This window comes from Phyllostomus hastatus, unplaced genomic scaffold (genome assembly GCF_019186645.2).
Source record: "Phyllostomus hastatus isolate PE091 unplaced genomic scaffold, TTU_PhHast_1.1 phas_scaffold_21, whole genome shotgun sequence".
Classification (NCBI taxonomy): Eukaryota; Metazoa; Chordata; class Mammalia; order Chiroptera; family Phyllostomidae; genus Phyllostomus; species Phyllostomus hastatus.
Window position 1 is genome coordinate 29,057,034 of NW_025334017.1, and position 18,287 is coordinate 29,075,320.

Consider the following 18,287-nt stretch of genomic DNA (forward strand, 5'->3'; position numbering starts at 1 on the left):
AAAGTCTTCCATAAATAGGAATACAACAACAAAATCCCCAAATATTCAAAACAGAGGTGATGAAGACAGGTTTTTAGTTGGTTGTCTGAGTTTTGCTTTAGTTTGGGGGACTAGGGGAGACAAAAGGGAAGAAGGAAACTAATGAGTTTTGCCAGGTACCAGTAGACAGTTTATTATTTCCTCCTCTTTCTTTCTCATGCGCACAAAGGGGACTGCAAGGAGACCAGAGAGGCCCAGCAACTCAGCTACGATATTTCTGATGTGCAGCATCCCTTCACAATAGAGGCAAAATATGTGGAAAGCAGACAGCATTCCTGTCTTACTTCTTTCTACACTTCAGTCACCACCACCAGGCTTTCCCAGCGCCTTAGGCCTACCACACCCGCAACCACTCCCAACTTTAGCTTCCTCTCAGTTATACCAAAGTCCTAAAACTCTCCCAAATCGTTTCCTTTAAAGCAATGCTATTCCAAGGTATTCCTCCCACTCAGTTAATGTCCAAGTCCCATTTCTCTCCCACCCTTTCCAACTGCTCCCCCTCCAACCCCCCACCCTACATCAAAACTATTATTAACTGAAAACATCTCAGATGGTGCATATTTCATTACAGCAATGCATACTGAAGAAGAAGTAGATACAAATTTTTAATTGATTTTATAAATATTACTGAAGGCCTAATATGTGCCAAGAGAATATACACAGCAGAAATCAAATGAATTATACACCAACATGAATTTCCTTTCCGGCTAAATATGCAGTGTCATTTTACGCTGAAGGTCTTTCTCTTCCTGCTCAAGACCAACAGAATCAATACAGCTTCACAACAGATAAATTGTCATTCATATATTTCCTGCCCAGCATTCTCCAAACTACTTCCACTGTTTCAGGTAATTGTGTTATATACCATGTTGTCTCAGTTAAAAAAAAAAAAAAGGAAAGGAAATAAAAAGTTACTACAGGAGGCTTGAGCAGAAAACATCACAAGGGTCCAAAGAAAATTTGAAAAACGTGGCTGCAAAAGCCTGCAAAGACCATGGTCAACAGGATATTATTGCTCTGGTTATATATATATTATATATATGAGCAATATATATATTATATATATAATATATATATATATATATATATATAATATATATATAATATATATGTGTGTGTATATATATATATATGTATATATATGTGTGTGTATATATATGTATGTATATATGTGTATATATATGTATGTATAATGTGTATATATATATATATATATACACATATTTTTTGGGGGTTTTTTTTAACATAATGCAATTTGATATTATATCATTTAGTGTACCTTAGTAAGAAAAGTAAACCATTTTGTTCTAAGACCTTTTTGATGTTTTTCAAGAATTAAAGCCTTGATGAGTATCTATTGGTCTGATAAAAATATTTTATAAGGCATAAATATATTAAGTTTGTATCTCTTTGTTCTACCCAGATCTAAAGACCTGCTGAAATTCAGTCATAAATAATATCACAACACTCTTTTTGGTATAATTCAGTGTCCCTCTTTTCCACTTTCAAAAACTGGTTCTAGAGAAATTAATTACCTGTTTATTACTATTAAAATCCTAACCTGCTCCTCAGATTTCAATCTGTTACATTGTATTAAGAAAGCTGAAGTAAAAATGGCATCTTAGCAATTGGCACATTACTGCATTTATGTTGCTGTGTATTCTTCTAAGCAGGGAGTACTCTGGTAAACATACCAGTCCAGCTAACAGAGTGGCACAATGGGAGCGTGCTGGACCCATAAACATACCAGCAAATATCACATGACTAAGGAGAAAAGATATGCCAGTGAGATTTTTCTGGCCAATTCTTCTTCAAGAAGAAGGCAATGTCAGTGTTTAGTGCACTGCTTTGCATCTATAAAACACTCAATAAATATTTGCTGAACAATGAATGCAATTCTTGACAACTGAATTGACCCCAGGTCAAAACAGGAATGGTTAACATATCAGTTTTGTAAAAGACATATATTTTATAATTTAATTAAAGACCAAAAGGTCACATATAAACTGTCCCTAAAAGGTATTATTTCAAAATCATTAAGGTCCTTACTTTATGTATACTTTCCAGCCTTTGCATAAACCTACAAATAAAAAAAAATCTCAAATATCTCACCTCCCATTTTTCAGAAGCGCTATTTCCACGTTCACCTGTTTCAATGAGATACAACCGTCCAGTTCCGTCTGACAAGGTAACCCAAGTAGAAGATGTGAAATGGACAGATGCACAAAGCCGATTGTCGTACGCCGTCACATCTGTCGGAAGCCGAAATACCTCTCGTGGTTTTCCTAAGGCAGTGTCCTAAAAAGAAGCCAAATATTACAAACAAATCCCTCCGTCTCCTCGTCCACACACACACAGAATATCTGCAGTGTAGTGGTCACTCTCCTCTTCAAGAGCAGATATCTAATGCCTGCCTCCCTGCCCCCAGAGCAGGCGCTGTACTGCGGACCTACTTCCAATAAAAAACGGCAGAAGTAATGGTTATGTGACTTCTCAGGCTGCGTCATAAACGACTTCATCTATTTTGCTTTCCCTCTTGGACAGCACATGGTAGACCCACACAGGGAAGAAGTGAGAGACCTTGACAATAACCAGCATCCTGTGAGCGAATCCTCTTGGGACTGTATCCTTCAGCCCTCGTTAAGCTTTTTCACTGCGGTCCAGGCTGACATCTTTTTTGACTGCAATTCCTTGAGAAAACTTGGGATGGAACCAGCTAAGCCACTCTAATTTCTGACCCTCATAAACTGTGAGATGACAAATGTTTATTGTCTCGAGTCACTGAGCTTTTTAATTAAAATATAGTTAACAAACAATATTATATTAATTGCAGGTATACAGCAAAATTATTCAACATTTATATCTAACAATGTGATCACTGTAAGTCACTACATTTTGAAGAAAGTTGTTGCACAGAAATAGATAACTCAGTAATCTAATCTTTATTCTTAAGTTTACAGTTAATAATCAGCATTTTAACTAATTAGAAATACCACATCATGTTCTAAATGCCTACCCAAACAACCTGTACTATGAAAACACCACACTCAGACTGTTAACTTAGGCTTTTGTTAACACATTTTTATTGTGTCCACGTCCTCATAATTTAAACCTATAAGATGGACTACATCATTAAAATGTTTTATAAGAAAATATAGTAAAATGCATACATTTCAGAAAATAAACTTTCTCACACATTGTGTTCAGTAATTTTTTGTTGTTCTAGTTTTCAGTTAACAGTTTCCTACAGGACAAAAATGATACTTGATTCATACATTTCATTCCCTGCTCCTAGAACTGTTTAGATTGGTGTAATTACTAGTACGATTTAAAATATACTCAATATCCTCACTAGCCTCAAAATTTTTAGTTACCTATTGTTTCTAAAGCATACAATTTACTTTTTTTGAAATAGCACCTTTTCTTCTTTCTGTATTCATATTTTAGTGATTTATATAACAATGAATTAAATAATTCAATGACAAACACAGCATAAAGTTTGTTTTTTAATTTTAATTAAATTTTATTTTAAAAAATTATTTTATTGTTGTTCAAGTAGTTGCATTTATCCATCACCACTCCCCCCACCCTAGCCCTCCCCACCTCCCTCCCCTACTTCCACTCCCCCTTGATTTTGTCCATGTGTCCTTTATAGATGTCCCTGAAAACCCTTCCCTGATTCCTCCCTTTATCCCCTCCCACCTCCCATCTGGTTACTATCAGACTGTTCTTAATTTTAATGTCTCTGGTTATATTTTGCTTGCTTGTTTATTTTGTTGACTAGGTTCCACTCAAAGGTGAAATCATATGATATTTGTCCCTCTCCACCTGGCTTATTTCATTAGCATAATGCTCTCCAGTTCCATCCATGCTGTCACAAAGAAAGGAGCTTGTTCTTTCTTTCTGTTGTATAGTATTCCATTGTGTAAATGTACCATAGATTTTTTGTCCATTTATATACTGATGGGCACTTAGGTTGCTTCTAAAACTTGGCTATTGTAAATTGTGCTGCTATGAACATTGGGGTGAATAGGTTCTTTTGGTGTTTCAGGATTCTTAGGGTGTAATCCCAGTAGTAGAACTGCCAGGTCAAAAGGTAGTTCCATTTTTAGTTTTCTGAGGTGGCATAAAGTTTTTAGAATGACCAATCCTCATCTCAAATCACCTAATATACAAGCCCAAACTAGCCCTGGCTGAGTAACTCAATTGGGTGGTAAGTCACCCAATTTGCTAAGGTTGTGAGTTCCATCCCTGTTCAGGGCACATCCGAGAATCAACCAGTGAATGCACAGGTAAGTGAAACAGCAAGAAAATCTCTCCCTCTCTCTCTCTCCAACTCCCCTCCTTCCCTCTCCCCTTTCTTCTCTCACTCTTAATATCAACTAAAAATTTTTTAAAGCCCAATCTTATAATAAGTCCTTTCTAACATCCTCTTACTGAGACCCTCTGTGGTTCCCCAGAGTGTGCATTCTCCTTTCAGGCAAAAAATAATAAATCCAAATGAGTGTTAAGTATACCCAAGTGGATTTATATACTGACATAAAAAGGTCTCCGAGATAATAACGGAAAGAAGCAGATGCAGGATATGTACAGCACAAACCCAAATGTGTTAAAATAAACAAATGCTGTGATTTGACAGTACAGAGTAGGGTGTTGGTCTATTAACAATGTTTACCAGCAGAAGAAAAAATGAAGATTGGATTGAAACTGGTGGTAGAGAATAATGAGGTTAAGGGAGAATTTTCCCTTTTTGCTTCAAATAACATCACTGGACTACTTTTCCCACTGAGCAATTTATGTGTCATATACATAATTTAAAGATGCCAATAAATAAAATGAGACTTTTCCTCAAAACAGTTGTTTAAAATAAAACTTGGTAGGGATCTCCACGCATGCCCTTCACTGCACCTAACCTAGGGAACCCTTGTCTGGAAGAACGCAGGGCCAAAATTGTCAAGCTACTATTCTTCATTTTATACATAATTAGAAAGGTTATTTTAAGCCATTTTGTTTTAAATACAAGGTTACACATGCCTAAGAAGTCTACCAGATAAATTAGTGCAATGTCCAACAGAATGATTACAATATTCAGGAATGTAAATGTGAAGCCAAATTAATTAAATTAAAATGCAAAAGAAAACATAAAGTATATCCCTTAAGTCAAGCGATAGTTTAAGTGAAAGCAACCTGAATATTCCTGATTTTTAAAATCTATTTCTCAAAGTGTACATCTTAATTTTTAAGTGGACCGTACACAATAAAATATTTTCTTCTGTAAAACTTAAGAGTATTGAATTATTTTTTAATAACCTCCACTGACAATTTTACCAAGTGTTCTCATAATAACACTTTATGTAATTGGCATCTATAATGTCCTGGTACCACCTGATCATTTTCTTCTGGACAAAAAATTGTTAATGTAACTACGTTCAAGGTTGTTGAAAATCATTTCACGGCTGAATTGCAAAAAGTATTAAAATTTCACTGATAAATGAAACACTTACTGAATGACTATTATGCAAAAGCATGGTATTAAATAATAAATGCTTTGACTTTTTACCATCTTATTTAATTATTACCAAACCATATGAAGTTGAAATTATTACCCCCATTTTAAAAAGATAAAGAGTTCGGTTTCAAAGAGATTAAGTAAGATGCCTGGGACCGTACTCCTAGAAATGACAGGGCCCACATTTAAATCCGCCCCATGCCACAGGTTGATGACCTTCCTGAGCTCCACACTGTCTGCAGCCGCCTCCTTCCTGCCCGTCCCAAACGAACGACACCCAGAGCTCCCTGCCTTTCCAGAACACCCCCTCCAAAGTCCCTCGCTCTGAACACAGCCACTATATTCAGTTTTTCTTCACACTAATATGTTATACTGCAGTATTTTAATTAGATTTCTAAGTCAATACAACATGATAAAAATGATCTACACACTGTATATAAATAACACTATAAACAAAGTGTTAATGCATAAACTATATATTTCTGAAAACAATCTCTAAACAGGAGTTTAGGGGGTTCTTAATTTCATCTACTAGGAGACAAGTTCTGAACTTACAAAACGTTTTTCTAACATTTATAGAAAGGATTACTCAATAACCCTTTCTATCTGAGAAATCTGTTTGAGAAATCTATTTCTCAAAGGGTAGATTTTAATTTTTAAATGGACTATATGCAATAAAATCTTTTCTTCTGTAAATCTTGAAGTATTATTTAAGTTTAAAAAATGATCAAAATTAAATAAGAATACCATTTACTAGTATTACTAGACACTGACATTTAAAATGTTGCCCTTTTAAAAGGAAGTGATCTTTTTCTGGGGAAAGGCTTTCAGCACTAATAACTTTTAACTTTAAAAATATCTTCCTTTTTCCTTTTTTTTTTGCTAAAGCTTTAAGAAAAGGTGTTTTTAATTAATTATTGTCTGAGTAATGTCTCTATGTAACATAAAACTTTCAAGAATGCATTAAGCAGGCAGTTCCAAGAACTTACTCCTCCTTTTATTTTTTTCTTTAATGAGGAAAATAAATGGCCCCATATTAATAAACTCACCCACAGAAAATACGCTGAGATTCAGGGCTAGAGATGAACACACTGATACTGGTAAACATTTGAGCTGGACTAACAAGTGGTTGTGACCTGTCACAAAAGATGCTCACAAATGGAACCCAGTAACTCTACCTGGATCTTTAGGTGGAATTTGAAGACACAGCACAAGATGACACTGGTCTTAGTAGCAGAAACTAGTTTTTCAGGTTAGTGGGAAAAAAGCAATGACAGACTTACCTTCCTAAATATTAAGAAAGTGAACAGATTACTTTAAAATAAGCTGTAATACCTTAATAAAATGATAAAAACTAAATTTTAAACATACTTGTTTTTTGCTTTCCTGGGCATTTCCTACTTCTTGAGTATATTCCCTCCCAATTGATACTACTCTAAAATTGAAATCCACAAATTTAACTGACTTGGAAAGTAAAATGCCTCTATAAATCTGTGTTGAAATGCCGCCACCTGCTGGCTCCTGACAAAATACAAACACTCTGTGAACTTCCTTTCTTGGGCCCTTACAGCCATCATTTCAACCACAATGATGTTTTGCCTAGATGTAAACAGGTGGGCATTTGTACACGGGCCACAGGAAAACAGCCTCTTTGGAACTTGAGCATATGTGTCTTTGACTCAAAAACAAGACAAAACAAAACAAAAAATCAGACAATAAAATGGATGTTACAACTGTTTTTTGCTATTAAAAAAGCCAATGTATAGTTAGTTCAATGTTCAATACTCTCCACCTGTCCCCTACACAGAACTTCAAAGAGCAGGTAGATATCCTTTGTTGCTGATCAGAAAAATAAGAAATAAGTGTGGTATGCTTCTGTATCACAGGTGCAAGTTTCTCAAAACTTGATGACTAATAAAATACAAGCAAAATCATCTGAAGTGCTTCATAAAATGCACCTCCCCAGACCGTGACCAACCCTGACGAACTGAACCAAAACCTATGGAAACAATAACCTGAAATTAGCTCTTGTTTTGATCAGTTACTCCCAGTGATCCTGATATGCAATACAGTGTAAAAAACAAAGATACACTGAATTAAACAGAAAACTAAAACAACCCAAATGTGGTTCTTTAAAAATCAAGTAATAATAATACCTTCTAAAGTTTGATTACAGAAAAATTGGGGGAGGGAAAAAAGACAATCCTAAGAGCATAATACATGCAACTTTACAGGAACAAATTTGAAAACTAAGAGGAAATGGATGATTTTCCCTAGCAAAAAAAAAAAGTTACCGAAGACACAATATGACCAAACCAATAACTATAGGATAAATTGGGTAGGTGATGGGAGAACTACCACGGAAAAGGACAACAGGATATACAAGAGATCCAAAAATAATCTTTTAAATATAGAAAATGTATCTTTTCAGTTTTATACTATCCCAGTGCTAGAAAGCTCTCCAACTCATTTAAGGAAGCCAGCAAAATAGAAAACAAAACAAAACGAAACAAAACAAAACACTACTATAACTTGTGAAAATAAATACAAATATTCTTAAGTAAAATGTCAGGTAACAGACTCTAACAATGTATCCAAATAATAATATACTCTTATCAATAAAGGTTTATTCTAGGAAACTAAGGAATTTAACAATGTTATCGATCTAAATCACTACACTGACAAACTGAAGAGCACACAGTCATTAACTGAAGGTGAGTGCTGGAAAGGCACGTGATAAAATTCAGCAGCCACTCTTAACACAAAATATTAAATGAAAATGAAGGAAACATTAAAACAATAAAAGCTTTTTATCAAAACCTGCAGTATTTTCCTAAGTAAAATTTAAAATCCATTACAATTAAAATCACGTACTGAACAGGGACGCACACCCCATTATCATTCCACACTATCTCAACCTTCTATCTACTAACAGCAATAAGATAAAAATGAAACGACACGGGATTGTTATCTCCATTTTCATAAACACTGGAAAAGGAGAGATAAAACCATTTCCTTTTACTGATGATATAATTGTGTATTGTGAAAACCTAAATGGGAATAGGTAAAAAAATTACTGAATTATGAAATAAGGTGGCTGTTTATAATAGTCAATAAGCACCCAGAAAATACAGAAAAGCTGTATTCTACTAACAGATGAAGAAACTATAAAATACTTAAGAATAAATTTAATGAAATGAGCATAAGGGAGAACTAAAAATCCTACTAAAGGACAGAAAAGATGATGTAAATAAATAGGACATACCATGTTTTGGGGTGAAAAAAAAAAGACACAAAACCAATTCTTCCAAAATCAATTCAAATTTCCCAGGCTAGCAAAAAAGTTGAGATTTTTTTCTATTAAAAGTTTAAACCAGGCAGAATCTGGCCAGCAGGCCCAGCTAACTAAGCAACAAAGGTCAAGAACACTGCTTAAAGAAAATAAGGGATTTCATGAATTCCCACATATTGAAAGACTGAAAGACCACAAAATCTTTTCTTTTACTCGGATCCTGGAAAGCCAGGATTGGGTCTTACACCTCTGAGGCAAGAAACCAAAAGACCCCTCTGCAGGGACACCACCAGCCCAAGAGGTGACACAAAACGAACATTCAGGGTAGGGGACCCTCACTCAAACACACGTGTCACTTACCAGTTGGAAAAAAAAATACACGGTCAGTCTTTTACATAGAGGATCTAATAAACTACTTTTTAGAATGACATTATGTCCTTCCGACTAAATAAATCACGGATTCTATAATTCAACTGCTAAACAGAGAATACACATGAAGGGCGAAAAGAGTTTAGGTATGAACATAATTCAGAACTAGGAAGGAAGGCGACTTGCAGAAACTTTCCCCGAAGTCATTCATTCTAAATTATAGTTTCCTTATTGCTAACTACTGAAAATTTTTCAAAAATCTTTTAATTTTATCAGAAGCTGAACAAATTTAAATGTGCATTATATACATGGAAAAGCATAGATTGCTTTGAACATGTATGAACATGTATCTAAAGAGGTTGTCATTTCAATGTCAAATTCAAACTGGGGAAGAGATGGAAGGAAGCAGTTCAAATTCTACCACAAATTAATAACATGGAAGGGACTTTATTGTGTACACTGCAGCATTGCCAGTGCCTAGAGCAACACATAATATATAAGCAGGCATGTAATAAATATTTTGAATGTTGAGTGAATACTATATATGTATATATGTATAATATACTATATATGAACTGAATTAGACTTATAAAAGTCAATATTCTTAGAGAATTTTGAGATTTTAGATTTGTCTTCCTAGACAAACAAAACACAACAGAATTTTAAAAACATAAAAGCCCTTAACTTTAAATGATAGAGTAAAATGCAAACTATGCCCTGGCTGGTGTGGCTCAGTGGACTGGGCCCTGCCCGGGAACGAGAAGGTCACTGGTTCACTTCCCCATTGTTTCGGTTCCTAGTCAAGGCACATGTGTGGGCTGTGGGCCAGGTTCCCAGTTGAGGATGAGGCACCCAATTGATGTATCTATCTACCACCCATCAAGCTTCTCTCTCTCTAAAAGTAAAGACATAAAATCTTTTTTAAAAATGTAAACTATGCACAGCCAGAGTGTGGCTATGTATGACCATGTATGCACAACATAACACACATGCATGTTATGGGGCATTTGGCTTGTATGTATCCCAAGTATATAGTGCATATAGAGTGTATGTGTATAAAGTGTCACAATTGAGTCCACTGACAGGCAAAGGCAGGCTAAACTAAATAAGGAACTATTACGAGTTACTCTAAGGTATCCATAGAAGTTAGAGAATAGGTTAGAAAAGGAATCAAAGACACCTTAGTCTTTACATCGGATTAGCTATCCTAATAAAACTAGAGCACATTTGACCCTTGAACAACACATTTGAACTGCTCGAGTCCACTTATATGTGGACGTTTTCAATAGATCCCTGCACTGTTTTCGATCAGCGTGGTAGTCTATGAAAGTGGAGGGCCAACTGTACACATCAGTCTGTGCCATTTTATATAGGGTACTTGAGCATCTATGGGTTTTGGTGTCTGCGGGGTGCGGGGGAGTCCTGGATCCAACAACGCCTGTGCATACTAAGGGATAACCAAGTTCTCGGGGAGTCAGAAGTTACATGTGAATTTTCAACCACAAGGGGGTTGTGTCCCTAACACCCAAGTTGTTCAAGAGTCATTTGTATTTGATTTCCTATGTAATCTTTCCAACAGAAGAAGACAAATATACTGACCAGCCCACACTGCTTATCTGTAGTATTTCAAATGCAATCATTAAACTTTCATTCCAGATTTCCCATTTTAAATCTTGTGATTTAAGTTAGAATTAGCATCCCAAATTGCAACTGTTAATGGGTGAACTGATAAAACCAAGCTTCTGGCTCTGAACTGTGGCCCTAGCTCTGCCCCTTCCAGCCAAACACACTACTAAACTTTCCTTCTCCACACTACTTCTGCATCTGATCCCTACCTCCACTGCTAAACATTATCAATTTATATGTATGTGTAGCTACTAAGCACATAGTACCATTCAATAAATGTTTGTTGAAGAAATATAAATATTTCTAATTCAGTAAGATGATTTATCTCAACAAACCAAAGACTCATACGTGCACCTTGATAATAAGAGGAAGATCCTATCAAGAATGCAAAGCCAACTCCAAAGAGTAAGAACAAACTCGAAATAGCTGTTATCCATTCAACAAACATACTGGCCAACACCTCTGCTGGGTGCTAGAATTACAGAAATGTAAGAAAGACCCACAGGCTATACCAAGGGTCACCAACTATACAGTCCACAAGTGAAATGTGGCCTATTGTCTGTTTTGGTAAATAAAGTTTTATTGGAATGCAACCACACTAATTCATTTGCATACTATGTATTAATGCTTTCACACTATAGCAAAATCAAGCAGTTGTGACATAAGACTATTTGGCCCACAAACCCTAAAAGATTTATTATCTGGCCTTGTGCACAAAAATCCTGCTAATCCCTGGCCTAGAGCAAATTCACAGTCCATGTAGATGTAAGAGCCAATGGTTTAATTGTTCCTAGGGAGCAAAGGGATCAATCAGGTCAAGCTTCCTGGATGAAATGATTAGCTGGGACTTTAAGTGCAGACAGGGCAGCAGCCTGACAGAACTGAGGGAGAATGTCCCAGGTACAGTTAATCACATGGGAAAAGGGCTAGAGGCCACAGGTCACAGGAACTGCATATCGCAGGCACTGCAGGACAGCAGCACGACCAGAGCGTGGTAAAAGTCTTAAGTTGGAGGGAAAGGCCTTATAAACTTCATACACCAAGGAGAGTTTGTATGTTAACAATATATGACAGTTTGTGCCTACACTTATTGGAAACAAATAAAAAACAGACACATAAAAACAAACCGTGTAGACAAGAACAGATCAGAAACTAACAAACAAAAGATGCAGAGGAAATACAGGTCTTGAACACAGGAGAGATAAAAGGTGAGGTCAGAAAGACCTTTTAAGTTCCTTGTTTTTTAAATCACATGAACACACTGTATATTCTAAAATTACATATTAAAAAGGGTGGATTTTCACATCAATAAAGAGGAAACCACCAGGCTGAAAAAAAATTTAAAGGAAAAAAGTGTGGGTTTTATCATAAAGAAAATATTAAAGGAATTTAAGTGAGGGGTGATAAGAACAGAGAAGCAGTTTAGATCATTCTGTAGATGCAATGCAGAGGATGGCTAGAAAGCAGAGAATAATTAGGGAGCTATGAACTGACCACTGACTGTTTAAAGCAAATATACTAACAGTGTATTATGGAGCTTACTACATATGATGAAGCAAAATACGTGACAAAAATAACTCAAAGGTGATAAGGGAAGTAAAAGAAATATTATTTTAAGATTTATACTTTTTTAAATGCAGTAACATTAATTAGAGGCAGTCTATGATAAATTAAAGATAAATAATATTAATTTCTACAATAAACATTAAAAATAATGGTAATACAAACAGGTTTAGATGAAAAGGCAAAAGAGAAAATTAAATGAAATTTTAATTTTTTAAATAAAGTCTTGATTCATCCAAAGGTGGGAAGAGAGACACAAAGAACAAAGAACAGATGAAACAAACTGAAAAGACCGTAATATAAACCCAACCGTATCAGTAATTACATTAAATGTAAATATACTAAGCTTTCTACTTCAAGGACAGAGATTTGCAGACTGGATAAAAAACAAGACCCTACTAAATGTTCTTTAAAAGAGATACACTTTAAAAATAAGAACACTGATAAACTGAAATTAAGGGGATAAAAAAAAGATAAATACTAATTTTTTAAAAAGCCAACATGACTATATTGGTATGAGATTTCAAGACAAAATTATTTCCAGAGCCTAAAAATAAAGGACATTTCACAATACTAAAAGGACCAATTCATAGCAAACAAAACAATCTTAAGTGTAGCCAATTAGCAATGTTAAAAATATACAGAGCAAAAATTAGCTAAAAGGAAAAATAGATCCCCTATCATAGTTAGGGATAACATGTCACATAAAAAAAATTAAAAAAAAAAAAAGAAATGAACAGTTACATCAATACTGATGAACTCATCAGAGCAGCTGTCCACTGGTGGGATTGAAGGGGGATAAATAAATGGAGGAATAGGATCAAAGGGAAAAACTGAAACTGAATTAAACAAATGGAGCCTTACACAGACTGATGATAGGATTCCCTGTACTAAAGGTATGTGTACATTACTTCCCTGGATATCAGATTCAAAGTGAAAATTAAAGATCAAATTTGTAAGAAAATCCTAGTAGTATATTTTTTTCCTTACCAGCATCACTGTTAAATTCATAATTCTTCCAAGATTATCAACATAGTAGACACTGTCTTGATACCACGAATCACAGTGTAAGTAATTATACATTCCAAAAGCATGCATGTGCTCCAGTGTGTATTGATCATCTCGAAGTTTTACTTCTGCTACAGCTGAAATATAAGAAAAATAAACACACACATCACAGAGTTTTGTCACAGGCTGTTCCTTTCTGCACAATGGTTATACGGCCAAGAAGTCACCGAATGCTAATCACAGGGCCTTCAGGCCAGTTCACTACGTAATTCATTCCAAACCAACTTCTGGGCACCCACCAGGAACTCCGTGCAGGGGATAAGCAGTGAGTGGGGCGGACAGGGTCCCTGCCCTCAGGGGACTTAGAATAAGGAGGCCACAGGAAACAGGGCTTCTCATGCCATAACCCTTTCTTTTAGGAACCTCTTCCTTGTAATTGTGAATAAAAAGAACAGAGAAATTCTAAAATTAAAGGCTTTCCTGTCTCCTGGGCAAATATTAAGTCTACTTCATAAAATGTTTTTATACTTTTAAAAATGCTTTTTCTTTAATATCTCTTTAATTTTTACCACACACTAAGAAGTAGTGTTTTTGTTATCACATTACACAATTATGGAAATAAATGTAAACACCAATAGTGACTTCTCCAAAGTTATACTACAGTTTTTCCAAGGGTACAGAGCAAAACATTATTAAACCTGGAAAAGAAACTAGGTTTCCTACTTAAATAGAGCTTTTCAACTGGAGCATTAGCTGCTTCCATAGTTTCAATTTACTTTTCTCCAGCTTTACTGAGATATAATCGGCACATAACATTGTATAAGTTTAAGGTGAACAACATAATGATTTGATATACGTACATATTACAAAATGATTACTACAGTAAGTTTCCTTAACACATCCATTACCTCACATAGTTACAATTTTTTCTTGTAATGAGAACTTTTAAGATCTACTCTCTTGGCTGCTCCCATAACTTTCAATCTGCCAAATGTGATCTCTGCCTCACACTCCTCCTTCCTTCCATACAGAGAATTCCCTTCCACTTCGGAGCTGCCCGTGACCTCTGGTTCACCTCTGCTCCAGCAGGAAACATGTAAACTGACTGACCTGTGCCAGTACCTTACCTTAATATAAAACTCACCTTACTATATCCTTATTGGAAGTTTTATTCCAGAATACTCACCTGCTCCTACCTCTATTACCTACTATGAGCCCTGGCTGACTTATATCCATTCATTCACTTATTCAAGAAATATTTTAATAGGCACCAATGATACAATGACGAGCAAAGGGCATAGAATCTAGTATCTCCTTAACACTTATGATTGGGAAAATGGACTTTAATCAAATACTCTCATAAGTAAATATATGATTAAATGTTATTAAGAAAAATTACTGGGTACCACAAGAACATATGACAATGGCGGCTAATCTCCTTGAGATTAACAAAAGCTTTCAGAAATCTGACCCAAGTTACAGAGGGTAAGGTAGAGTTAACTTAAGAAGTATACTTAGACACATGCATGCACACACACCTACTTATCACAGGCAGAAGGAAAAGCAGGCAAAAGTAGGGGGAAAAACTTGTTTTCAAAGACCTAAGAGACAACCAAACTGGCTGAAATAACAGAGCTATAGAACTGTACAAGGAGAGACAGCGATGAATAAAGTCAAAGAACTTGGCAGGAGCTGAATCAAGACAGGCCTTGTCTTTATTTACATTTGTTGATAAACTCAATGCAGTAAGAATGTTTTAAGCAGGAGAATGACATCCAGACTCAAATTTGCAGAAGGATCCCTTTTAAGTACGATATGGAAAACACACCAGAGTAAAGCAGGGTACCTCCAGGAAGACCCATCAGAGGGCCACTGCAGTCATCTGGGTCGAGGACGATGCAGTGTAGAGGTGTTTCAGAAGCAGGATCGCTATAACTTTACAGATTTGACAGAGGCTGAGGAAACTGTTGCTATATAACTCCAGTTAGTGTCTATTTTATAAAGGACAATTAGAAATACCTATTCCTGATTAGGAGGGGAACAAACAGCAATTCTTGGTTTTCTAGCACCACTGTGTGGATGAAACTCGATACTGCAGGAAATGTGCACAGTCCCAGAATGGCCCAAAGAGTAACACTAGCAACATGAGGACAAATACATTTTCTTCATGATTGTCCTGTTAATGCAGAGAGACACACTGCCTCTGGCCCCCCATGGGAAAGAAAAACGCCATGTTATTCATCTGGAGTGTAACAGGGCGGGCAGAGCAACAGACTGGAGCAGAGCAGTGCTGCAGAGGAGGGGCAGGCAGAGCTGTGTACAGAGCCTCCTCCCTCTGGGCTGGGGGGGCAGCCTCCAGTCTCCGCTGGGATCTCTGGAACAGTTGAAGAGGAACGTCTCTAACAGAGAGCTAAGATGCCGCTATAGTAAATATTTTATTATTTAAAATTATCTTGCATTGGAAATAAAAGAGCTTTGCTGAAAAACCCTTCTCTCTTAGTCTTTAAAGAGAAAAACAAAACAAAACTGAGTGAGAGCCTAGTACAAAGGGAATCTCCCCTCATCTTTACCGCAACTCCTTACAAAACTTATGCACGTAACCTCACAAACCTAGTTGTTCATTCACAAGTCATTTACGGAATGACTACTATGGGCCTGGCACCCTGTACTAAGCAAACACTGGTAATAAAACAGACAGGAGCCCCATAAATAATGCTAACAACAGATGAATTACTGCTTCTTCTCCATAATATACTACTATGCTGAACCATGGGAAACTGCCAATACTCCAAACTCTTTCGACACCACCTAAATATGATTCAATCTAATACTTATGTAAGCTTAGTATTTTTTTTTCAAATAGGGGGTAGAGGCAAAGAATATTAAAACATTAACAAAGGTCACTTCTTAGACCATGTATTTTCTAATTGTACCCAATGACTTAAGCCTTCTTTCCCCTTAGTTACTGAACTTGTTATTTGTGTATAAAGATGTAAAAAAGTAGAGTACAAGTTTGTATTACAAGTTCTGAAGCAAGACAGGGAATCAGACAGGCTGGAATGAGGGGCACTGCTCTCACTAAACTAGGTTATGCAATGCTTCTGCACATTAACACATTCACCGGCCTTTTCCCCCTATGTTTTCCTCCATAAAAGGAGACAGGAATTTTATAGTAAAGTCTACATAAACACAATGGTTACATGGCTCTCCTCTCCCTTCACTCTGATAGCCTTAACCTTCACCAGCGTTCATGCTCCCTGCCCAGCGTTCAGGCTCCCTGCCCTGGAGAAACAGTCCAGAGAGACTACAAAAAACATCAGAGACAGTGTGAGCTTTACGTACAGCCTTCCTGCTGATGAGAAGCCTGGTTAAGTCACCTAACCTTTCTACCCTGTCTCACCTGTAATAAAGGTTAATAGTACTTGTCCTACGAAATTGTTGACAAACTTAACCACCACACCTATAAAGTATTTGCTACATGTCACATAAGAAGTGCTGATTTCCCTGTTCCTCTTCTCCCTTCCGAGGCTAATTCTCACACAGGTGTTCACGATTCCCTTCTCTCCTCCACCTTCCAGACCCTTCCCCTGGCAGCTATCTCCTCTCTGCTGGTCCCTTCCCCTCCACTTAAGTATGTTGGAAACCTCCCCTTTTGCAAAGCCAGCAAATGAAAAACGTTTCCTCCTTTCGGCCCTGCACTCAAAGCATAACTCTCCCCTACCCCGTACTTCTCAAACTTCTTTAAAAAGTGCCTCTATCCCATTTTCTCATTATCCTTACTAACTCCTTTCAATCTTGTTTGTACTTTACTATTCTACAGAAATCATTTTTTCACTTGAAAGTAGACACTGGACAATTTTTCTTGCAGCCAAGATAGAATAATAGTAGCCTGCCTATTTTCAAGGTAAAATAATGGAATAATATCTTTCCATCAGAGAGATCCAAAAAGATAAAAATTAAACAAATCAGACAAAATTACTTGAAACAACAGTTTTTAAGACACTAAACAACAGGCATCAAAGGACAGTGATCCCTACCTCTGCCCCAGCCGACAGCTGCCTTGGAAGAGTTTCCAGGCTGCAGCACAACGAGGGAAAGTGAGGCTGAACCTGAGAGACTCCCTCTGTTGTGGAAACTGAGTCAACTTCTGGAGACGACCAAAGCAGCTATGGTTCACCAGACAGAGTACCCGAGAACAGAGCCACACAGAGAGAGGCGTCCAGAGGGTCTCTTCCCAGTAATGGCACATGTTTGAGGAAGCTACTCCAGGCCAGGACCGTGGGAAAGAACCGTGTGATAGGAAAGGATTCGAGGGAACCGTCTGGGGCACAAGGCTGGGAGCGAGCTGTGACTGCTGCCACCACACAGACTGGAACAAACTTGGAACTCACAGGGTAACGGGCAGACTACCCAGAACAGTCTTGTCTCATCACGGGGAGTAGTTAGCCCCAGACTGAGAATGGCTCCAGACCAGCCTGACAAATCACACAAGCAGCACCCAATTAATCTGTTTCCAAGTAACTCAAGTGCACCCCAGAACAAAGTTCAAGATTTATAAACAAGTGTATTCTGCAGCCAACAAGGTAAAATTCACAATTTCTGACAACCAGTCAAATATTACCAGGCATAAAGGTAAAGAAAACAAAATCCATAATGAAAAGATCAACAGAAATTCAACACATAACTGACACAAAGTTATAATTAGCAGAACAGAACATCAAAGCAGTTGTTAAATAAAGTGTATTCCACGTGATCCCAATGACACAGACATGAAAGATGTAAAAATGATTTAACTCGAGCTTCCAGAGATGGAAACTACGATACTAAAATGAAAACACACTGGATGGGACTAATGACACATCAGACATTGAGAAAAAAAGG

General features: G+C 36.7%; 1 protein-coding gene across 2 annotated transcripts in view; it reads right to left on the bottom strand.

The window, feature by feature from the left end:
• NUDCD1 (NudC domain containing 1) overlaps positions 1-18,287 on the bottom strand; it is a 55,132-nt gene that overhangs the window by 31,715 nt on the left and 5,130 nt on the right. For both annotated transcript variants that reach the window (XM_045861409.1, XM_045861410.1), the window contains 2 exons: positions 13,389-13,543; positions 2,152-2,337 (listed from right to left, as the gene is read on the bottom strand). In XM_045861409.1, coding sequence (XP_045717365.1) covers positions 2,152-2,337; positions 13,389-13,543 — 341 coding nt within the window. The remainder of the gene's footprint in view (positions 1-2,151; positions 2,338-13,388; positions 13,544-18,287) is intronic.